The sequence below is a fragment of the Acomys russatus genome, chromosome 22 (assembly GCF_903995435.1).
Source record: "Acomys russatus chromosome 22, mAcoRus1.1, whole genome shotgun sequence".
NCBI lineage: Eukaryota > Metazoa > Chordata > Mammalia > Rodentia > Muridae > Acomys > Acomys russatus.
This window is the reverse complement of record NC_067158.1, coordinates 26,202,274-26,225,446: the sequence shown is the minus strand read 5'-3', so window position 1 is coordinate 26,225,446 and position 23,173 is coordinate 26,202,274. Positions and strand designations below refer to the sequence as shown.

Sequence of the window (23,173 nt, the reverse complement as noted above, 5' to 3'; positions counted from 1 at the left end):
GCGGGGGCAATGTGGAGTGTAGGATCCCATCTATCCCCTGTTAAAATGTTAAAATGGCTTCCAGTGACAGAGTGAGCTCAGAAACATGCTCTTTAATGATAGCTACAACACTGAATGACATTTTGGGCAGTTGTCCCATAAATCTGTGACAAGCTATCACAATTTGGGTAAGTACACCAGTGTTCACATCAAAGTCGCCTACTTGCACACTTCTCAGATCATCTGCCACACATGGCAGAATGTAACTGAATCATTATGTCCAGATGAGCCCTTGTCACCAGTGGCTTCCCAGTTGTGAGATCTTGTGCGGTGGTTGGTGGTGCTGATTAGGAATTTGATCTCAGACATGGTGAAGCCGTCACTGGAGCACAGAACGCACGGCTGTGAGTGCCCTGGAGCTCAGAACAAGCTGGTCAAGAACAACCCCAGAAGGGTGTTGGGCTCCACAGCTTGGCTGCAGAAACCGCATCTACCAAAAGTACTCTCCTTGTCACTTCCCTAAAATTCTTCAGGGACAGGCTGCATGATCATGAACATAACACACCCACCAGCTAGGCTGGTTGCCATCTTGCCACAGCTACCACAGAGCCTCGGGTTCCTCCACTGTTAAATTAGCCACAGGCTCTGCTCTCTATACTCGAGCGGTGCAAGAAGCAGAGGGGCCACATCTGGTACTGGGCATCTGTTTAGTGGAGGGCGTGATGTCCAATCTAAGGTAGGACATACCAACAAAAAAAAATAAAAGCCCCAAACTTTTGTGTCACCAGAAGGTGAGCACAAGTGCGTTCTGATATGTGCTCTGAGAAAGCCAACCTCTATCTGAAAGATGAGTCTTGTTCATTTTGGCTTTCAGGGGATAGGGATCACTGCTCTGTTAAACTTCATAGTTGGTTGAGGGTGACTGAATTCTGGTCTTTCTGTCTCTGCCAACTAAGTGCTGGGGTTGGAGGTGTGAATCACCCGCTCCAGCATGGTTTAGAGTAAGCGAGGTGCAAGTAGAAGAATCAGGAATTTAGAGTGTCTACATGAGAGTTTGACATAAAAGAAAGATATGTGCCAAGGTGGCTGAACTGGGCAGACAGGCTGTCTCTTAGATACACTTATATCTCCACTTCGCTTCTAACAATCTGGAGCCCCACAGCAGCCTCTACGCTCGGCTGCTGGGAGGCTCCAAACCGGCTTCCTATCACAGCTCAGCCTTCCGGAGAGGAGGTGCCTGCTCTGAAGCCTCCGGGCGTGGCCGCTATCCAGGGAGCTTCCCTGTTCATCTGCTCGTGGCCTCCCATTAAGAGCTGCGGCAGGTGTGCAGAAGTCCTAGGTGGATGGGCAAGAAGCAAGGGTTTGGATTTCGCGTGAGGAAGCCAAAGTGACGCACTTTGTTCTGGGCGCCTACGACTCACCACACCAGGGTTTCCCGTCTTCTCCCAGCTACCCACCTCGCAACGGGACCTTGGCCGCTGCTGCTGGAAGTTTACTGCTGCCCTAATTTGGTAAGGAAGTCGAGCCTTGAATGGTGTGTGTCTGGACCCCTTGGAAGCAGGAACCTGGAAATTGAGTTTTTCAAGTGGAGGGTAAAACGGGGGCCTAAGACCCAGCGGCGTCTTCACCTCACCCTCCCTTCCCCGGCAGGGTCGGAGCCTCCACCATGGGATGGGCAGGGGATGCAGGGTGCACCCCACGTCCGCCTATAAGGCCTCGTGCTGCGTCCGAGCGCCGCGTGGTCACTGTGATCTTCCTCGGCTTGCTGCTCGACCTCCTGGCCTTCACGCTGTTGCTGCCTCTGCTGCCAGGGCTGCTGGAGAGTCATGGCCGGGAACAAGTGAGCCCCTCCCCCAAGGCGGGAGGTCCCCCCTCTGCCCCGCCTATCACCGACTCACTCAGATGGAGTTACTTTCCTTGTCACCCAGGACCCCCTCTATGGCTCCTGGCAGCGTGGGGTAGACTGGTTTGCCACAGCCATCGGGATGCCAGCCGAGAAGAGGTACAACAGCGTCCTGTTCGGAGGTAAGTCGCTGTGTGCCAGGCTGGGGCCCATGGCCCTTTCTTGGAGAGCTAGTTCCTCCTGGGCTCTTGGTCAATCCTCCCCTGCTTCCTGGGTTCCTGCAGAACGGTTACTTTGTTAACTGTTTATATATATATATATATATATTTGAGGCCACCTGAGTTTCAGTCAATGGCCTGTGAGTATAGGGCTGTGGTCTACACTCTTGGACAGATCCATATGGCTAAAGCCACCAGTGACCGGGACCTCTTTCTCTCAGGTCTCATCGGTTCAGCCTTTTCCCTCCTGCAGTTCTTCTCTGCACCACTAACAGGAGCTGCCTCTGATTGCCTGGGGAGGCGCCCAGTGATGATGATGTCCCTGGTAAGTCACTGAACCTAGCTGCCAAAAATCAGAGGAGAGAAACAGCTGTGGGTTCCCCTGCTCTCACCCCTTCTAGAGGGGCCTTCTGGGCTCTGGTGTTACACCAAGCTACATACACCTAAGGAAGGCATGGGGGACACAAATGGCTCAGGCCTGAGGAGTGTTATATGTGTTTGCCTACCTTACTCTGGGCCCTTCCTGCTTTCAAGTGACCCCTCCGGCCACTTGGCCTCCTCTCATTGGCAGACAGGTTTGGCCATCTCCTATGCAGTGTGGGCTACCTCTCGGAGCTTTGCGGCCTTCTTGGCCTCCAGGGTGATAGGAGGCATCAGCAAGGGGAATGTTAGCCTCTCCACAGCCATTGTTGCTGACCTGGGCTCACCTCCAACCCGCAGCCAAGGCATGGTGAGTGAACAGACCCGGGGAACAGAGATTGATGTCTGGGCTTCATCTCCTGGCCTACCTAGCTCAGGTCATCTTTTCCCTAGGCAGTCATTGGGGTAGCCTTCTCCCTGGCCTTCACTCTGGGCCCCATGCTTGGAGCATTCCTGTCTGTGGAAATGGTGCCCTGGATCAGCCTACTCTTTGCGGTCTCCGACATTTTGTTCATCTTCTGCTTCTTGCCAGAGACACTGCCCCAGGAGAAACGGGTAGGCCCCCTCATCCAGGGATAAGGGCTCTTTCTGTAGTTTATGAAGGGATTTCCTTTCCTATGTGTGCCAGTGTCAGGGAGACTGGCCTGTCCTCAAGCTGCTAGCGTCGCATTTCCTGAGTTCTCTGCAGCTTTGCCCCTATAGCCTCACAGGTTGGGCTCCCTGCAGTGTGAGGTGGTTGGCTGGCTGGTCATGTGCTCCCAGCTTCCTGGCTAGCCTTCACTTCCTCCCACAGGCTCCTTCTATCACCCTGGGTTTCCACACAGCTGCCAACCTGCTCAGCCCCCTGGCCCTGCTTCGTTTTGCAGCTGTCACCCACAGTCAAGATCCTCCTGCTGAAGACAGTAAGGAGGCTTCCCCTGACTGAGCTGTCTTCTGACTACCCAGCATGAGCAGAAGGTCAGTTTGTCGTTTGTGTTGACTTGCAGGACTCAGAAACTTACGTCGATTGGGTCTTGTGTACTTCCTCTACCTCTTCCTGTTCTCGGGCCTGGAATACACACTCAGTTTCCTTGCACACCAGCGCTTCCAGTTCAGCAGGTAGGTGTCCATCCTAGAGAAGCTCTGCTCCAAGGCTCGCAGACCCCAGGTGCAGGAAGCCTTTGTGGGCACCCCTCCCAGCACCCTGGCCTGGCCCATCCCCCAGGCAGTTGGTGGCCTAGGGGCTGGGTGCTCACCCTCCACCTCCTAGCCTGCAGCAGGGCAAGATGTTTTTCTTCATCGGCCTCACCATGGCCACTATACAGGGCACCTACGCCCGGCGGATCAGCCCTGGTGAGGAAGCTGCAGCTGTGAAGCGGGTAAGGGGCTCACTTCCTCTACAGTATGGGACAGGTGGTGCCCTCCACTCCTGGCAGGCTGTAGAAGCAGTCCTGAGAGCTCTGTCTTCCCCAGGCAATGTTGCTGCTGGTACCAGCCTTCCTCTTCATTGGCTGGGGGCACTCACTGCCCATGTTGGGCTTGGGACTGCTGCTGTACTCCTTCGGTGAGTGGGCGCTGCCAGGGTTGGCGTGGACATCCCTACGCCTCTCCTTGGCTGACAAGTGCCTCCCAATACTCTCCCACCAGCTGCTGCTGTTGTGGTGCCCGGTCTGTCCACTATGGTCTCCAGTTATGGTGAGAGCCCTCCACCAAAGGCTACTCAGGGGGGAGAGGGACAACGAGCGCTTGACAAGACCTCTCCCCTTAGGTTCTCCAGGACAGAAAGGCACAATCATGGGCATACTGCGGAGCCTAGGTGCCCTCGGTAGGGCAGTGGGGCCCATGGTGGCCGCCTCAGGTAAGTACTTGCTGTGTCCCTTCTGCAACCATCCCAGCTGCTTCCTCTGCCCAGCTTCCTAGCAGCTGAGGGGAACAGGGGCAGGAACAAGGCTATGAAAAGCCTGGGTGAACACCTATCTCTCCACAGTGTACTGGCTGGCTGGGGCCCAGGTCTGCTTCACTGTATGCTCCGGGCTCTTTCTTCTCCCCTTCTTTCTCCTCCGGAAGCTGAGACATCCAGCACAGACTTTCAAGGAGGAGTAGCTGAGCTGCCACACAAACCTGGCTGCCAAGTGGGACCCTGGGCCTGGACCACTCCACTTCTAGCCCACTCCTTCCTCCAGGCCCAGGGAGGCTTGCCGTGCCCCTCTCCTCTCAGTATGGCACCCCAGCAGGAAGTCTGGGCAGCTACACCCTCTTCTTATTCCAAAGCCTTTTGGGCTTCTGATTGTTTTTATCTGTCATCCTTCTGAATGACCAATAAAGCAGTTATTTTGTACCAAATGCCTTTCTTTTTGTCTTACTATTCTTTGACAATTTCATACTGAATGTTCTCTGATAATGTAACTATCCCATTACCCTCTTATCACCTCCCCACTCCTGAAGAACTACTTAACACTTTTTGTTGTGGCCCACTGGAATTGAATTAGTGTGGGGCCACATCACTGTAGAAAATTACTCCCCTCCCCCAGCAACCTTAACTCCCAGTGGCTCATCCTTAAGAAGGGGTTAAGGCCCACCATGCTCCTCCCATCAGTGAGAGAATGCAGCCCAGCCCAAATGTCATGATATGGCCTTCTGCACCAGAAAAGGCAGCTGTAAGGACCAGGTAAAAGACTCCATCAGCCCATACTTATTGGTGACGTCTGATCAAGAATTAAAGGCTGGAGAGATGGCTCAGAGGAACACTGGCTGCTCCTCCAGAGGACCTGGGTTCAAGTCTCAGAATCTACCTGGCAGCTCACAATGTCTAACTCCAGTTCCAGGGAATCTGGCTCCCTCACATGGATATATATGCAGGAAAAACACCAATGCACATAAAACTAAGGGAGTGAGAAAAGACTCTTGGCTCTTTATTTTTTGTTTTGTTTTGTTTGAGACAGGGTTTCTCTGTGTAGCCTTGGCTGTCCTGGACTCGCTTTGTAGACCAGGCTGGCCTCAAACTCAGAGATCCTCCTGCCTCTGCCTCCTGAGTGCTGGGATTAAAGGTGTTTGCCACCATGCCCGACTGATTCCTGGCTTTTTTTTTTTTTTTTTTTTTTTTTGGTTTTTCAAGACAAGGTCTCTCTGTGTAGCCTTGGCTGTCCTGAACTCACTTTGTAGACCAGGCTGGCCTCGAACTCAGAGTGATCCGCCTGCCTCTGCCTCCCGAGTACTGGGATACTGGGATTACAGGTGTGCGCCACCACGCCTGGCTGATTCCTGACTCTTAACACAAGGATAAACTCTTAGGAAACCCTATTTTAGAGCTAGCAGGGTGGCCTAGCAGACGAGGGCACCTGTCACTAAGCCTAATGACCTGAGTTTGATCAAGAATATAACTGCTCTGTCATAGACATAAACATGTTTTTGTTTTGACCCCAAGTGCGGGATGGAGAACAGACTTGTGAGAGAACAGGTGATGTTTATCCACTAGAAGATGAACCACCTTGTGTGTGTGTGTGAGGGGGGTGGTTTTTCCCCATCTGAAACACATCTTAGTACAGAATCTGAGAGGAGATTATATATATGAGCCCAAAACAGGAGGCTGAGGTTTTTTGGGTCTTGGTATTGTTTGGTTGTTCATCGATCCATTTCGGGACGCTCCTAAAGAGAACTACACCAGAAAATGCTTCGAGGCACCAGGTTTTGGCTGCTGTTCCGGGTTCCAGCGGCAACTTTGGTTGAATTTCTGGTCTTCTGAAATCCTACTGACTATGCCAGGGGAATTGCTCCCAGGAACTGAGTCCAAAAAGGTTTACTTCTCTTGTTCTCATTAGCCTCTTTTCTCTCCTATCTAGAGTTGGAGAGAAGTATAAGCATTAAAGAACCTCAAATAAAGTAGGTTTGGAAAAGGTCGAAGCCTACACTGCTAGAAGCCAGGCGTGGTAGTGCAGGCCTCTAATCCCAACACTCGGGAGTCAGAGACAGGTGGATCTCTGAGTTCAAGGGCCAGCACCGTCTACAAAGTGAGTCCAGGACAGCCAAGGCTACACAGAGAAACCCAGTCTCGAAAAACAACAACAACAACAAAAACCCACAGTGCTCGGGTTTTCCTCTGACCTCTATGCACACAATAGAGAACACACGTGCCTAGACACAAACATACCATACGCATAGCTAAATAAACTAAGGAAACAGAGACATTAAAATACAAAGTTGCTTCCCAACCTTAGACAAGGAAACTGCTTAAAGATTTTTATTTGTGAGTAAAACCTGTTACAATGAGGAAAGGACACACAGGACCTGTCCTCCAAGTCTGTCCATATATGCAACGATATTTCATGTGTAAAAAAAATTAGACTACAAAAGTGAGAAGAGTCATTGCATATGTGGGATAAAGGAAGGGGCAGGAGGAAGGATGAGGAAGAGTCCGGATGCGTGAAATCAGGACTAGGGTGAGAATGTCATTTCCACCTTGGTGACAAAGTGAAACAAGCATTGCAGCAGGCTGTGGGGTCCTGCTTGGTGCCTAGTTGGGAGGATCACAGAGCTCCATCCACACCCTAGCACCTGCTCTACAGAGGCCCAACCCCAGCAGGGGTGTCTGGGGCTCCAGCAGGCTTCCTCACTCCTAGTCAGGCTGGCAGTGGCAGTTCCCAGAACAGGGCCCCCATTAGGATTCCTCCTGACACCCTACACTTCCTATTAAGCAGTTTCAAGCCCTTTTCCAGGGATGAAAGTTAAGTACAAATTCATAATAGGATGGATCAAGGAAGTCATGGGCTCCATGAATGATGCAAGACCTTAGTTGGCACCTCCAAGGCTGGCTTCTCCCATGAGTTATCTTTTATCAAAGCCAGGGCATCTTTCAGACTGAGTTAAGATCCTGCTCTACTACAAAACCTCCCTACACAATCAAGAGTATTCTGCTGCAGTCTGTCACAGGTTCTTAGCAAAAACTAAAGCAAAAAGTGGCCTGTTCAAATTCACAGTCAAAATATAGGCTAAATTGCAAACTTGCTGAAAGAACTTCTAGAAAGGACTCTTCCCCCTCCTGGTATCTGTTCCTTATGATGGGAATCCAAGCCCCCAATAAGATAAACTATTAGCGCCTGAATCTGGTTTTGGTCATGGGGTCACCAGTTAGACCATGCATAGCGTTGCTGGGTGTACACAGGGCCGCTCACTGCTAGGACAGAGGCTCCACCCATTTCCTTAAGGCAGCCTCAGTGCCCTGGGCCGCTGATGGGCATGCGAGTGTTTTCTCAGACCACAGCTGGATTCCCTGTGCATGGGGACAACTGACATCACTGAGTAGAAGATGGCAAGAAGCCACCTGAGACTCCACTGGGTGGAGGGAAACTGAGCAGACAATAACAACAGAAAGGAGAGTGAGAGGCAAGGCTCAGGAGGGTGACGCTGTAACCAGAGCTGGCAGAAGCTTCCGATGCCTTCCAGCCAGGACCAGGATTCAGTGTCCCCCTCCTGCAGGGGGAGGGGGGCACAATTCACAGGTGCAGGCTAAGCCCATCTCCCCATAGAACCCAAGGCCCAGGGCAGGGGGGCTGAGCACACACTCGGTTAGCGCTGGTGTAGGGGCTGACCACACATGGGAGGGGACTCTAGGTACATGGAGGTCTTGGCTTTTTGCATTCCATTACACAAGAGGACAGAACACAAGACGAAAAAAGGAATCCTGGCAGAGCCAGGTCTTTAGACATGACAGTATGCAGGTGGGCCTTCAGGACTCACTCTTCTTCTTGCTCTTCTTCAGGAAGGAAGGGGTACGGAATTTCTTCTTCTTTTTCGATGGGGACTTGCCTGGAGACCCATCGCTGCCAGGGTCCATGGGAGACCCCTCCTCAGTGGCAGGAGAGGCTACCTCTTCAGCCCCTGGAGCTGAAGCTGAGGCTGGCTCAAGATCAGCCTCAGCAAGGGGCTGGGTGGGGTCTGGGGAACCATGGGCTTCCTCCTCCACCGCTGGGAAGCCAAGTGCTTCTGAAGGCTCATCAGGGGAGAGGTCAGGGAGAGTTGGCTTGAAAGTGGTGGCATCACTGTCATCCCTGGATGTTGGCTCCTGGGGAAGGTCTGATGGTGACGGTAAAAGGTAAAAGGGGTTAAAATTTGGACAAAGCAGCTAGAAGTAAGAGCACTGGCCAGAGATGCCAACTTCTGTTAGTTTCTAGGTATTCCCTAGGTCAGAAATTTGACACATGGTCTACTCTACAGCTGGATATAGTACACTATAAAATGTAGACTCAATCTCAGGGGGGTTCTAGTACTTTCTCATGAACAACATCCTGGCAAAACCAGACTGACAGGAGCCAAAGTTACACCCTGCCACTTCTACAAACAGACCCACATCAGGACATGCCACTCTACTGGACAATCAAGAGAGGTTTGCTGGTGTATTACTGGGGAATTAAGTCTAAATTTGGTTCTATAACATTGGGTCTCCCCCAAGGCAGCCAGTAGAAAACCAGGAGTCAACTATCAAATCCATATGCAATAAAATAAAACTATGGTTAGTTAAGAAGTTAGTTAAGAAGTAAGACAAGCTGCCCTCACAATTTGAATAGCTACACATAGAAAACAAAATGTAACAGAGTGAGAGCAGTTTTCCATCCGGGATACAAGACATGTCTACACTGACTGGGGGCACCAGTATTATAGGTATTTAGTGTATAAAATCATAAGCAATTGGCATGTTAGGCAACACCAAACCATTTAGTACTTAAAACAAGCCGAAGATCAGGATCAAGTGCAGCTGAGCTAAGCATGGGTTAGGAGCAGCCTGGCCACTGAAGGCTCCAGGCCTCAAACATGAGTGCCTAAGTCTGGGAGTCTGGAGATGCCTCTAGAGGGCACCCTGATGGCTACCCTCTGAACCAACATAATTGGCAGAGAGAGGACTGAGGCCCATAGGCTCCATGTGTCCCAGGACCAGGGCGCTCTCTGCCAAGCTCACTGCAGAACAACTATCACTCCAGCCCACTAAGGTGCCAGTCTCAACTTAAGCGGGTCCAAGCAAGCCTCCATAAACACCAGGTGGCAGAATCCACCCTGTCAGAACCCAGTCTGCATTTATTCCTGGCCATTTATGGCAAAAGCTCCCCACCAAGCATTCAGGAAATATTCTCAAAGGTTAAGCTAAGTGTTTTCTGTGGCCCAGGGCACACTGGGCAGCACTATGATAGGGGCCAGGAGCATCTTGGGAAGCTGACACCACCTTTCAGCATTCTAGTGACCAAGGAGGCCACTGAGAAACTGGGCATATTAATGAGGTCTCCTATTTCTATGTGGATATACAGAAAACATAAGCAACAGAGAAGCAGGTAAGCAAGGCACAGCGCAAGCACCTGGTTAGAGCAGAGGCAGGCGCAGGTACTTACTAGGGTAACAGGTACTCTTTAGCACATCCGTCTCCTGCTGTAAGGCGGCCACAAGAAAGAAAGCACAAGTAGAGAATCTATGCATTCAGTCACAGCCATTGGGTTACATAAGAAGAAAGGCCAAGCCACTCTTATAGACCACAGAGTGGGGAGAGGGGAGCCAGGAGACACAGACATACATGGGAGACTAAGGGACAAACGTGTCACGTGTAAGACCACACAACACATACATGCGGTGGTCTGAGAGGCAGAGGGGGCACACACAGCACTCTCAGAGGACTGATTAGTGCAGCAGGTCTAGAGTCCTGCAGCCCCCACACAACTGAAGGCACTGAGGTGTCATAAGACGCCAGTCAATACTGGAAATGTGCAGACAAAGGGCAAAACTAACAGACAAGACAGTGGACAACATCTCTGAAGTTTGCCCTCCCCCAGGCAGCTCAAACTATCCTGACTCAGGTTACCCCGGATGGAGCAGGTACAGGAGAAACAGCTGAGGTTTCCAGACCTGTGTGGCACTGGTTTCGTGGTAATGCACACTTCTTCATCCATGTTAATGGAATGGTGGCCACATTCCATTGCCAGTGCACATGGGCCATGCAACCTTTCACAGCAGGGCTGCCACAGTGCATCACTACAGGACTCACCTTCTTCAAGCTTGATGGGAGTGCTGGGGGGAGTGCTGGGGACAGCTGACTGGTCTGGGGGGCTCTTTTCTTTCTGCTCTCTTGTCTCGTCCAGTTGCTCTACAGATGCAAATAAAGTGAGTACAGGGTACAGAGATACCCAGGATGCATCTCAGGGAACCAGGGGGCCCCACCCCCAGACTGGAGTCTGCTCTTTTCCACATACCTGGGCTACTGAATGAACTTCAAAAACTAGTCAGCTGTGGCCTCCAACTAGCAATTACTCTACCTCAGCCTCTCAAGTGCTGGAACTACAGGCATGAGCCACCACACTTGGTTAACTTCTACCCTTAGTACAAAGAAAATCTTCAGGGCAGAAACTTGGCTTAGCAGGCAAAAGCAAATACCACATAGCCTGACAACCTGAATTAAATCCTGGAAACACATATGCCCCACAAGTCATTCTCTGTCCTCCATGTAGCCACCATGGCATGTGTATACCTACACACACACACACACACACACACACACACACACACACACACACACACATACACACACACACACACACACACACGATAATTGTAATTATTCAAATAGAATCTTCCAGTGCTGCCCTGTGACTGAGTGGTGAGCAGGTCCTCTGTGAATGAAAAGCCCCTCTGGCTATAAAACAATACCTATTAAGACAGCCAATCAGAAGTCACACTAGCATTATTTAGTTTGTTATATAAAACATTTCTCACCAATAATCTATTATGTGTGCTCACACATATGAATGCTGAGCATCTGTGGAGGTCAAAGGACCTTCCACAGTTTCTGAGACAGGGTCTCACCTTTGTTGGATGCTGTTGCGCACTCCAGGCAAGCTGGCCCCTAGCTTCCAGAGAGTCTATGTCTCCTGGGATTACAGACTCATGTGCTAATGTGTCCAGTTTTGACATGGATTCTGGAGATCCAAATTCAGGTTACAGGTATATGCAGCAAGTGCTTGCCCACTAAAGTTTTCCCCAGGCCCTATCAGTAATTTAAACTTTTTAACTTGCCAGGCGGTAGTGGCACACACCTTTAATACCAGCACTTGGAAAGCAGAGGCAGGAAGATTGCTGTGAGTTTGAGGCCAGCCTGGTCTACAAAGTGAATCCAGGATAGTCAAGAATACACAGAGGAAAAAAAAAAAAAAAGAATACACAGAGAAACCCTGTCTCGAAAAACAAAACATAGCAAACAAACCTGTCAATTACATTGGTGGTTTTGTTTTAATTTTCTAAAGACTGATCTGGACCAAAGGAAATAATACAGGAAACTGGGACCCCAAAAGAAAGCTCCAAGTTCTCATTTAAGAAAAATATAAAGCAACTATTATTATAATTTTTTTAAAATCTCTATCTTTCATCTAAAAACCTTTTATCAGTAGCCTAAGATCACCAGGTTCCTGATTTTGAACACTAATCACTCTCCTAAGCTCATCAGGGTCTCTGACACAGATATCAACCCTGACAGCTGAGCTGCTTTCCTCCTAAGAAAACAATGGGGACAGTTCCTCACTACAGCAGAGTTTTACCCTCCCCAGGCCGGCTCCACCCCTCTGCCAAGAGCTGCACCAATAGCAAACAAGGTCTCCAAGCAGTGCTAAGGCACTCCCAGTTGCTGCCAGCATAACACTGAGTTATGCTTTTCACATAACTCCCATTTATTCAGCAGCTACACAATGCAGTACTTAGTCTAAAACAAGAGCAAATAAAGTTAAGCTGCATCAAATAAGATTATCATCGTAGGCGCCCTATGGCCCAGGTGGTCGGCCCCTCCCACTAAGAACTGCCTGCAAGGCTATGCATGGGAGCACAGTTGAGTTCACTTGAGATTCAGTACAAAGGACTAGGCTGTACTCAGCTCATGGCTCTCAGGATATTGGCATGAGTGTTCATGGGCATGGCATCTCCGCCCCAGTCAGTGGCTCCCAGTGTGTGTGAACAGGGAACTCAAGGAAAGGATAATGTGGCCCCACATCAAAGCTGTCCCCAGCCTACAGGCCTGCTTCTGCTAGCGCTGAAATGTTAGGATATGGTTTTCAAAGGCTGGAGATGTGTGGAGGTACTTGTTCTGTCAAGTTCTGACATTTACCTCTATCTGTTTCCTCCATTTATTGTGAAACTGTCCTGTAACTTTTGACAAAATCATTACTAATGTTGTCAAAAGGTGACCAAGAGGGGAAAAAAGGCCACGGCATCAGGCAGCACTGTTCGTGACATGGTCTGGAACATGCCAGGGTAGTCACCATACTAGCTCATCCCCATGACCACCCCTGCACAGGGCATTCCCGACCTTCACAGCCAATGAGCACAGGAAGGGCTTTGGAGAAGAGGACTGTGCTAGAAGCCCCAAGCTATGAGAGCCATTGGAATAAGGACGTTCATCTGCACACAGACCGCAGTCCAACCAAGATTGTGCCATGTACACCCTGTTCCCATAGAGCCACTCCTCCCAGCTGCAGGCCCTCTGCTCCCTCCACAGGGGACCAGCCCACCTCCCAGGACTTTAAGGATAAGCTCAGATGTTTGCATGCATAGTGTCTGGGGTGATGCCTGTCCTTGTTCTGATTAGTGAGCATCAGTTAACCAGGAGAATCAGGAGGTCTCTTTCTCAGGGAAACTTTGGCAGAAATAGTGTATGAATAAAAAGTAAGTATATCTTACATATAATATTCAAGCTGTCTTTCCCAATATCTAACGCAAATTAGTGATGTCAAAAGGACATACGCCAGGTGGAGGGACAGTCTAAGTGCTGAGTCCTCTAACCCTCTCTTCACTGCAGCTTCTGGAAGGGCAGAGATGAATCTCTGGCTCAGAGTCCTCTGGGAAGAACCTTTCTACACTGTCCTATGATGGTGCACACGTGCCTGGACCCACCACGGCAGAGTGTCCCTTATTTGTTGACAAGCACCACTCCCACTGTTTAACTTTCTTTCCTTCCAGCCCAAAAGACTACAGTAGGACTGTGGGGATATACTGTTTAGATCTTAACCAAATAAGATCTGTGCTTCATGCACAGGACTTTTCTCACACAGAGAAGATTCTAGACTCTGTCTCCTGTTTCTGGAGCTGCCCTACATCCAGATCTCAGGAGCACTCACCTTCAGAGCCCTTCTGCTTCCGCTCCACCTCTCGGCGGTATTCCTCCAGTTCTCGGTCTGTGAGCGTGTTGAAGGGGTTGGGGCCTGTGGTGCTCACAATCACATGGGGCTGGTATTCCTTCTCAATGATGGCTTTGGAGGCTGTCACCAGCTCCCCCTGTGGACCAAAGAGACTTGATATGCAGGAGCATGGCCTGGTGGAACCTCCCTCCTCCCAGAAACATAGCAGGCAGCAGGGAGACAGGGGCTTTTCAGGAGCACAAGGACATAACACTGCACCACTTGGCCCAGTGGGCCTCCCTCCTCCTGAGCAGACGGCAGCAGGGGGTGGAGGGAGAGGTCTTTTCTAGGAGCACACAGACATTCCAGGACCATACTGCCAGGGCCCAGAGCCAAAGCAGATTTCAAAAGCAAACACACTGACTGAGGGCAGTCAGGAGAACACACACCCTGGAGGAGCAGCCTCCTCTGCCCCTGCAGAGAGAATAGCAGAGGACTCTGCCTAGGTACTACTTACTAAGTAATCCACTCCCACGTGACCTTAGAAAATGTTTACAACAATCAAGACAAAGTGTGTGGAGATTTGCTTATGTTCGTTTGTTGTGTTTTGTTTTTGGAGACAGGGTCTCACTATGTAGCTCTGGCTCTGTAGAGCAGGCTGGCCTCGAACTCAGAGATTTACCTGTCTCTGTTGGAAGTAAAGGCCTGTGCCACCATGCTGGCCTGAGATTTGCTTAGGTTATTGAGGCTTAACAAGTTCTCTGCCCTTCTGACTGGTTTACAACCAGTTCCTGAACTTATCCCACATTCAGAGGTAACAAAAGATCCCCACACAGCAAGTGTGCATGATGAATCTGGAGACTGTGAACTTCTAACATAAACAAGCAAGCAAAGCACCAAGGCAGCTCTCAATGACTGCCAAAGATGACAGACTGCAAAGGGCCTACCGCCATGGTGGGAGCCAGCGTGCAGCCTGCCCCACCCTACAGCAGGGAGGAGAGTGGCCTTCAAGGGCTTGAGAACACGACCCAGAAGACACAAACATGCACATGATTAAATGACAGTTTATGAAACAAGGAGTCCCGAATCATTCAGATGGTAGGCCTGGAGCCTCAGGGCACACACTGGCAAGGGTGAGCACCAGAAACAATCAGTGCTGGTTTCTAGGGTCAGTCAACTCACACCAGCAACTACTCTTAAGGCACTGGCTGGTGTGTGGACTGGGTAGGGACAAAGTACTTAGAGTACCCCATATGTAACCATGGCACAGAGCCCCTCAGGAGAGAAGGGAAAGCACAGTGAGCAGGGAGCTTTGGAGCTGGAGATTCATGACCAAGGGACCCTCCCTCAGCTCTGGCCTAAGAATAGCTGGCTTTTCATTTATGAGTAGCTCAGCCACTGCAAGGCAGAAAGGAATTTGAATTTTTTCACTTTCTTTCTTTTCCTTAAGATTTACTTATTTATTATGTACGCAGTGTTCTGTCTGCATGTGTGCCTGCACACCAGAAGAGGGCACCAGATCCTCACTATAGATGGCCGTGAGCCACCATGTGGTTGCTGGGAATTGAACTCAGAACCTTTGGAAGAGCAGACAGTGCTCTTAACCTCTGAGTCATCTCTCCAGCCCCCAAAGAGAAGTAACAAGGAATTGAGCCCTGGACCCTCAGACTCAAGGGTCTGAAACCTTATCAATTGAGCTATACAGGCTTTCTGGAATCCTATCACTTAAAAAAAAAAAAAAAAAAGATTGATTGATTCATTCATTCATTCTTTCATTATACAGTGCTCTGCCTGCAGGTACATCTGCATGCCAGAGGAGGGCATCAGATCACATTATAGATGGTTGTGAGCCACCATGTGGTTGCTGGGAATTGAACTCAGGACCTCTGGAAGAACAGACAGTGCTCTTAACCTCTAAGCCATCTCTCCAGCCCAAATTCTATCACTTTCTAATGCTGGTTGAAACAAACCCCTTCCTATCCAAAGGCCACATTCAGCCTTAATCCACAAAGGATCCTACTAGTAAAACCCTCCCGCACACCTGTAATCCCAGCACTCCAGGAGGCAGAAGCAGGTGGATCTCTCTGAGTTCGTGGGCCAGCCTGGTCTACAGAGCCAGTCTAGGACAGCAGGCTACACGGAAACCCTGTCTCTGAAGAAAACAAACCAACAAAAAAACCTCCAAACGCAATGGCATTCTGTAAGCACAGCAGTGTGCTGACCAATATCACTCACAACAAAATGAGAGGAGTGGGTATCAGGCCTCAGAAACAAGTCTAAGTTCATGTAATCAAATGATAGCAGGCATCCACTGTCTCTGAGACAGCAAAGCCTCTACTCCAAATTTTGACATCCTAGAAGACAGGCAAAACTCCCCATGACAGATCAGCTGGCCCTCACAAAACACACAGCAGACCCTCTGCGGCCAAAGTATTGATAGGACCAAATGTAAAGACGTGTCAGGCAGCCTCTGACTGAGCCTTGCCTGCAATGCAGAGACCTCAGTGAGTACAGCAGCCAGGACTGAGAAGGCAAGACCATGAAACCCTAATACAATTACCTCACTCCTGTTTGGCCAGCAAGAACTCCAAGCAAAACAGTGACCCAGAAACTATTCTATACTTGATTGAAGCTTATGACTGAAACAAACACTATAAGGTGTGCAGACCTGGGTTAGTGAGCAGAACTCTCAGAACAGGAGGTGTGTGTTCTCTCTCTCTCTCTCTCTCTCTCTCTCTCTCTCTCTCTCGCCTCCTCTCCTCTCCCTCTCTCTCTTCTCTCCTCTCTCTCTCACCTCGCCTCTCTCTCCCCTCTCTCTCTCTCTCTCTCTCTCTCTCTCTCTCTCTCTCTCTCTCTCTCTCTCTGTCTCTCTCTCAGATTTATTTGTTTGTATGTCTACAGTGCTGTGCCTACACATACACCTACAGGCCAGAAGAGGACATCAGATCACATTATAGATGATTGTAAGCCACCTTGTGGTTGCTGGGGATTGAGTTCTGGACCTCTGGAAGATCAGGCAGCAGTCCTAATCACTGAGTCATCTCTCCAGCCCCAGGAGGTTTTCATCTGTAAAGACTGACTTCAGTTTTTTTGGGCTCTTCAGCCCCCTTGCCCCCTTCCACTCCTGGAAGTGTTTTCTCTTTTCGTAACAAACTATTTCGCTTCCATCTTAACTTTAAAAGCATGACTTTCTCCCTCTCCCCTCCTTACAGCTGCTGAGATTTTCACCTAATGTGCGTATTTTAAAACTTGTAAGGCCGGGCGTGGTGGCGCATGCCTTTAATCCCAGCACTCAGGAGGCAGAGGCAGGCGGATCTCTGAGTTCGAGGCAAGCCTGGTACACAAAGTGAGTCCGGGACAGCCAAGGCCACACAGAGAAACCCTGTCTCAAAAAACCAAAATAATAATAATAACAACAACAACTTGTAATAAAACTGACCGTGGGAGTGGGGGACACAGAGGCAGAAGCACTCAGATCTGACTTTCATTGAGCTAGGCCATAAGTGCACTAGGTGCTTATCATACAGTCAGAGTCCAAGAGACAGGCTTACTCCTCTGGGCATTTCTGCCACACAGCATGAAGAGTACAAGCCCAGGAAAGTACCTGTAGACACAGGAAAGCTCACGACACACAGTTGGACTGCAGAGTTTTTCCCTGGGAAGATGTCAACACAGCCCATTTTACCCTTGTCTCTACCACTTAATACACATGAAATAAAATCCAGAAGGGGCCCAGATTTTTCCAGGCTCCACACCAGGCTTTTCAAAACTCTCTTCCCCTGGGGAAAGCAGTCCTAGGATTGGGTGACCAGCCATCAGCAAAGAGGAAAAGTCTAAGGCTCAGCATTTCCTTCCAGAAAAGCCACAAGTTCCCAAGTCTCAAAACTCTGTTTCTCAGGTCCTCTAAACAGATGCAAGTCTCCCTGTGCTGTCTCAGGACACAGGCCCTTTTGAACTCTGAGGCAAATAAACCCACCCTTTCTTAAGTTGCTTTTGTCAGGTAGTTTGTAACTACATGTAACTAATGTAAGAAACTTAAATTTGTAAGAAGCGGAGTAATAGCTTACACACAAACTGGGTGTGTAGCTGAGTGAAGTCTGTCTGTCATACGAGACCCTTGAAATGTGTTACACCCACATCTCAAGATGTTCCCCAACCAAAGTAAGTTAGCTGGAGTTGGCCCGCAATGTGCTCTACTGAGTACACATGTGAGCCTGTTCAGACTGTAAGGACCCAGGTGACCCACCCACATATGAACAAGGCTAGGAACAGGAAATAAAGCTGTCATTGGATGAACAACAAGCCCCAAAAAAACGCATCCTCTGATCGTGTTGGATACCCTGATGCTTTCCAAATAGCCCCAGCAAGTCAAATCCTATGAAATGCACAGACCCAAAAGACAGAAGAGCGAGTGTGCCTGTGACTCCGCTGCAGCCCACAAAGCTGAAGATCAGATCATCAGGCATGTGAGGCTTGCAGACCACACACAACTTCATACACAGCAGATAAAGACATTACCATCTGAGAGAATCATATGACGTATGGCCCAAAGTACCAATTGGAAAGGCAAGCTAAAGGGTACAGAGCATCGCCTCCCCATTCCCTGACAAATCTCTTCAAGAGGTAGGTAGAAATAAGTATAAAAATGGGAAGACAAGACTCATTTAATACATAAGTATGAAAATATGAAAAATAATGTTATCAAGAGAGATTCCAGGCAAAAACTTAGGACCCTCAGTGTATATCTAATTCTTTGTGGCAATCAGAACACATTTAAACAATACTTGAATTTCACAGCAAGTGTGTACAATGAAGAGAACCTTGAAATACGCAATTTCAAGCTCTGAACCATGCATTAACCACTTTTTGTTTTATGCTTTTGTTTCTTTTCTATTTATTTACTTATTTATCTTGTTTTATTTTTCGAGAAAGGGTCTCACTATGAAGCCCAGGCAGTTCTTGAACCATCCCACCTCAGCCATGGGCTCCTGGCACTACACCTTACTCCTTTGTTTATTGAGACAAATCTCCCTAGATGGTCCAAGTTGGCCTTGAACCGTCTGTCCTCAGATCTCAGCCTCCCAAGTGTTAGATCATATTTTACGTAAAGTTAAAAATAAATGCATTTTATTCACAAGGGTTGACACAGTCATGTCTTATTTCTCATACTTCCGAAAGGAAATCCTTAATTGCCCTCCAACTACTACAGTTAAAGCTGAACAAGTGAAGGAAGGTCACAGCAAAAGCTGGCACTGCCAACGGAGCCCAGATGAGCCAACTGCAACTGGCAATTTGTAATAGATAAACTCTGAAAGCCCAAGGCAAGCACTAACCAAGTTCACATTCAAAACTTCAGAAATGCACCATGTGGCTCCAGTTAGCCATTTCAAGTAAAAACTTAGAATGTAAAAAAAAAAACCAACTTAGAATGTTGGACATTGTTTAAAAAAAAAAAAAAAAAAAAAAGCTAATGGGCAGAGCACACCTTCTATACAGTCTCACAGAGGACTTAAAGATCTTTGCAAAGCTGCTTCATTAACTAGGACAACGCCTTAGAGGGAAGCTGGTGGGGGAGGGAGGGGAGAAGAGCACTGCGGACCAATAGGTAGGTAAGGACAGGGCAGTGAGTACCTTTCTAAAAGAGACAGATTTAGCAGGACTAAAGGTCTGCTCTGTAAGCTCGAGCCCTTCGATAGTTTCCGTACAGTCAGAGAGGGGTGCGTCCTGCAACAGTAAACTGAGTCATCAGAGCACACCAGGCCGAGACTTAAAATTTCAACCAAGACCACAGGATGAAGCCAGCTAAGAGCATGCAGCAGGGGCAGCTGTCAACAGTAAGGATGATGACAGTGGTACGTGCAGACATTGAACATGAAACCAGGACCACAGCTGGCCAAATAAAATAATGCAACAACAATCATCTACTCCTGCAGTCAGACTGAAAGCATCAGATGGCATCTTGACTTTCAGAGATAACTACTTACACAATTAGCATCAATGTGCCACTCTATGTAAGTCACTTTACAGAAACACATGTAAATGTGGATGGACCACATTTGCAAGCACCCACCCACTCTGCATCCCAAGCAGCACTTTGTTGCAGACATGAGTATATACCAAAACAAAGGTCCATAGCCCACCCCTCTCCTAGCATTTATATAGCACCCAGAGGATACCAGGAAACCCAGTTTCAAAGCAGTGGCATAGGAGCCCCTTGAGAATGCATGCACTATAAGGAGCAGGGCTAGAAGGTGGGTACACCTTCAGCATGCTTGCACGTGGTCTATAACTCAAGTAGTGTCTAGATTATCATGAAGATGTTTAACAAAGATGCCCGCTGGCCTACAATACTCACCTTGTAACATCACTCTGGTCTTAGTCACCACCCACTAACGTCAAAGAAACTGTGTTCCCTTACCTGAACGAGGCTTCTGTCCATCACTACACCACACAAAACCTGGGACTGAGGTCCTGCCGTCTTAATGTCCTGTAAGTTCTGCTCTCGAATCTGAGGATAGGGAAGAAAAACGGCACGTGAGCAGTACAGAGAAGGCAACACTTAGACACTGGCCCTGTGCCTGCTGCGCTTCTGTCTAGGCCCATGATGGTAGGATGGCTAGGACACACCTTCGTTGGGTATTGGCCTAATTGCACAGAGGGTGTGAACTACAGCTATGAAGGCTATAGCACTCTTGACTGTTCACCCTCCAGGTGGCTCTGGCAAGGTACAGATCCTTCACTGTACTTAGTAAGTTGGTGGGAAATCTTTGCTGTGCATTCATCTTTTAGTGACGCTGTAAAAGTTGGTGGACCTCACAGTGTAATACACTAAACACTGTTCACAGATCTCTGAAGGCTCCTGAAAGGCAGGGGCAACTGTCTGTTCCTATCAAGATCAGGCTGTGCAGTATCCACCTTCAGAATTGCTACTGAGCAAGCATCAGATTAAGAAACAGTAGGACCCCAAACTATGAGCAGAAGCAACAATGTGAAAAGATTACTCTGCTAGAAGCAAGTACACTCTCTACCCCACAGCATATAGCACCCCCCAACTCCACCACACTCCCACCTACACAGACAGAAATACACACCTTGTTCCTCATCTCCTGGACCTCTTTTGGGTTAGTGTTCAATGGAACAAACAGGTTAGGGACAGCAGAGGTGGAAGTTCTATGTCCATCCTCTTTAGTCCACTGTAATATCAAGAATAGGTGAAAAGTCAGGATTATGACAACAGTAAACAACACCACAGCATCCAATTTGTCCAAATGATCTCACATCTGATCATGCACTGAACATCCCAGGACAGAACCAATGACCACATTTCCTGGGTCACCCAGGAGAGTTGCCATAGGAGTGTGATGTGGCCATAAAAAAAAGCAGCAAGTAATAGGACTCAAGGTCATAACTGCTAGGAAAAGGCCATGAAGACAGCTCACTCTAAATCTGGGACACAAAGGCTGACAACACAGCTGAGCCTCATAGCCCATGGCCCCCCGGTGGAGGCCCCTCAGCGACCATTGGTTCACCGCCCTGAGAGTCACCCAACACCAAAGCCAACTGGAAGCGTGGGATGACGATCATGAGAAGCAATGTGATGCTCCTACCGCAGCGGTAGGCAAAGTCTGCACTGTGAGGCAAGAGTGGGCATCACCAAAGTTCTGCATTAAAATAAACAATAGCATCAGAATGTACCGATACACACTATTCCAACCCAAGAAAAGTACTGTATCAGCACTAACACAGTAGCTGCCTAGTAGATTTTGGTGATGTCAAATATTTTATATAACTTAATACTTTTAAGTGTTACAAAATATCCCAAACAAACTTAAAGCACTTCATGAGTCCTCACAGGCTGTTTTAGATATCAGTGCACATTGTCCGCATGCTGCACTTTTTATTCTTTTCTTTCTTTATTTTTTATTTTATTTTTTGTTCTCCAATGAAATATAAGATTTTTAGCCAAATTCTAATACTAAAGCATGAGTGGGCACTGAACAGTAAAACAAGCCATCTTGCAAGTGTTATGCCTTTCAGAATATTTTTGAGAGGCAAAAAAGAAAAAAAAAAGAAAAAAAGCCATAAACCATAAGAGTTTAAAGGAAGCAACAAAACCGTCAAATGCTTAGCCACTGTGAAGGAGTGTGGAATGGGCGTGGAGCCGTGGGTACTCACTGATGCTTATCTTCTTAGACAAAAATAACTCCAGCTTTTTATTAAAAATAATTTTAGTAAAAACATTAAAACAGTCACTCAGAAGCTTGAACACACTTGAAAATAATAATTATTATGAATTAAAATATACCAACCTGGGCACAGAACTTGTGTTACTGCAGAACAGTAAGAAACACAGACATATGCTGACCAGGCCCTTTTAGGCACACATCAACTAAATGACTCAAGTAACTTGACTTTTCAAGCTAAGCTCCAGCGCTCACAGCTTCTGCTGCAAGTGCATACTGCAAAGACTCCAGGCAGTGCAGGGTGCTCACAGCGTCAGCAGACAGTGGTTTTGTTTTAAGGCCCACTCCCTTTTATAAGTAAGTCAAATAAGAAAAAGGAGGGCAGCATGAGAGAAGAGGCAGTCACACCCAAGCCCTGAGGCCAGCTGCAGCCACGTAGGGTCCCTGCCCCTTGATGAGGCTACTCAGAAGCATGGAGGCTTCTCACCCCATAAGAACCACCTGGAGAAGAGAAAACCTTTTTTTCTTTTAAGTGTTTAAAGTGAAAGCACTTTTACAGGAAGAATGCTTTCCTACCTGTTTGTCCCTGCCTGACCTTGCACGAACAGAGTCTCTTCATGAGGGACTGTGGCAAAAAGTTTCTGCTACATATCAGCTTGGTATCTGGGCAGACTGTCCAAGCTAGCCTATACAAACTTATGACCCATCCTCAGAGGAATGTTTCAGCACTGGGGCATCAAGCATCTCTCAGGTCAAATGAAAACCCTGAGCAGCAATCATACTTAAACCAGCACCCCTGGCTCGTCTTGTCTTGTCGCTGGTGCCTGTAGATGGCCTGCGCTGCACTTGGGTCATGCCACACCCAGCAGAAGTCAAAAGACTCCATGGCCGTCTACTCACATGCAACAGTCCATGCAGAGAGCAGCTGGCATAAGCATTCGGAGGCTGTGGGATAGAGGGCAGGCAAAAATGCTGAAAGGACAAGGGTCAGTGGAGAACTGGCCAGTAAGTCAAGAGAAAAAAAACTGCGTAAGAAGATACGAAAGACAAAGAGGTTTTGGTAATATGACAAACACACTCAAGTTTGCAACACTAAAGAATAAGGTTTATGCCATAAGTACCTTTTCAATAATGAAGTGTAAGGTTCCACAGACAGATACTGAGTTAAAGAAGAGCTCCTGCTTTTAGGTTAATGCGGGTAAGTTTTGCTATGTGTAGAGTAGGGTTAGCTGGAATTACTGAAGAGGTACACTGTATCTTAAGCAGTTTCAAGCAGAGAGTATTAACTGGGATTTTAGCTAAGACATAAAGTAGATTGTGGCTCAAAAGGGACCAAGTCACACAGGCAGTGCTTGTTAATGAAGTCAGAAAGGGAAATTCCCAAAGCCTCCGAAGCCCCAGCTGCCCAACTTGCTCTAC

At 48.4% G+C, this 23,173-nt stretch overlaps 2 protein-coding genes across 15 annotated transcripts in view; one reads left to right on the top strand and one right to left on the bottom strand.

The window, feature by feature from the left end:
• The first annotated feature begins 1,377 nt into the window (after nt 1-1,377).
• Mfsd10 (major facilitator superfamily domain containing 10) lies at nt 1,378-4,779 on the top strand. The gene is made up of 13 exons (XM_051164852.1): nt 1,378-1,490; nt 1,630-1,819; nt 1,908-2,004; nt 2,262-2,365; nt 2,612-2,770; nt 2,854-3,015; nt 3,254-3,362; nt 3,447-3,558; nt 3,710-3,818; nt 3,913-4,003; nt 4,087-4,134; nt 4,208-4,297; nt 4,427-4,779. The coding sequence occupies exons 2-13, from the start codon at nt 1,646-1,648 to the stop codon at nt 4,540-4,542; spliced, it is 1,371 nt and encodes a 456-aa protein (XP_051020809.1). The 5' UTR covers nt 1,378-1,490; nt 1,630-1,645; the 3' UTR covers nt 4,543-4,779.
• Nucleotides 4,780-6,644: 1,865 nt separating this feature from the next.
• Add1 (adducin 1) overlaps nt 6,645-23,173 on the bottom strand; it is a 58,283-nt gene continuing 41,754 nt past the window's right edge. For 2 of the 14 annotated variants that reach the window (XM_051165109.1, XM_051165112.1), the window contains exons 11-16: nt 20,663-20,764; nt 19,990-20,079; nt 19,203-19,295; nt 13,572-13,728; nt 10,460-10,558; nt 9,812-9,849 (exon numbers count right to left, since the gene is read on the bottom strand). In XM_051165109.1, the coding sequence (XP_051021066.1) occupies nt 9,812-9,849; nt 10,460-10,558; nt 13,572-13,728; nt 19,203-19,295; nt 19,990-20,079; nt 20,663-20,764 (579 nt within the window). Of the gene's footprint in view, nt 8,509-9,811; nt 9,850-10,459; nt 10,559-13,571; nt 13,729-19,202; nt 19,296-19,989; nt 20,080-20,662; nt 20,765-23,173 lie in introns of those variants that run through there. The other 12 variants (XM_051165111.1, XM_051165114.1, XM_051165113.1 and 9 more) reach the window with 9 other exon arrangements.

Excerpts from the sequence above, each read along its gene's own strand:
- Mfsd10 (XM_051164852.1), top strand. The coding sequence starts at position 1,646 with ATGGGATGGGCAGGGGATGCAGGGTGCACCCCACGTCCGCCTATAAGG. Across the intron at positions 2,771-2,853 it reads CAACCCGCAGCCAAGGCATG|GCAGTCATTGGGGTAGCCTT; the intron begins GTGAGTGAACAG and ends TCTTTTCCCTAG. Across the intron at positions 3,819-3,912 it reads AAGCTGCAGCTGTGAAGCGG|GCAATGTTGCTGCTGGTACC; the intron begins GTAAGGGGCTCA and ends TGTCTTCCCCAG.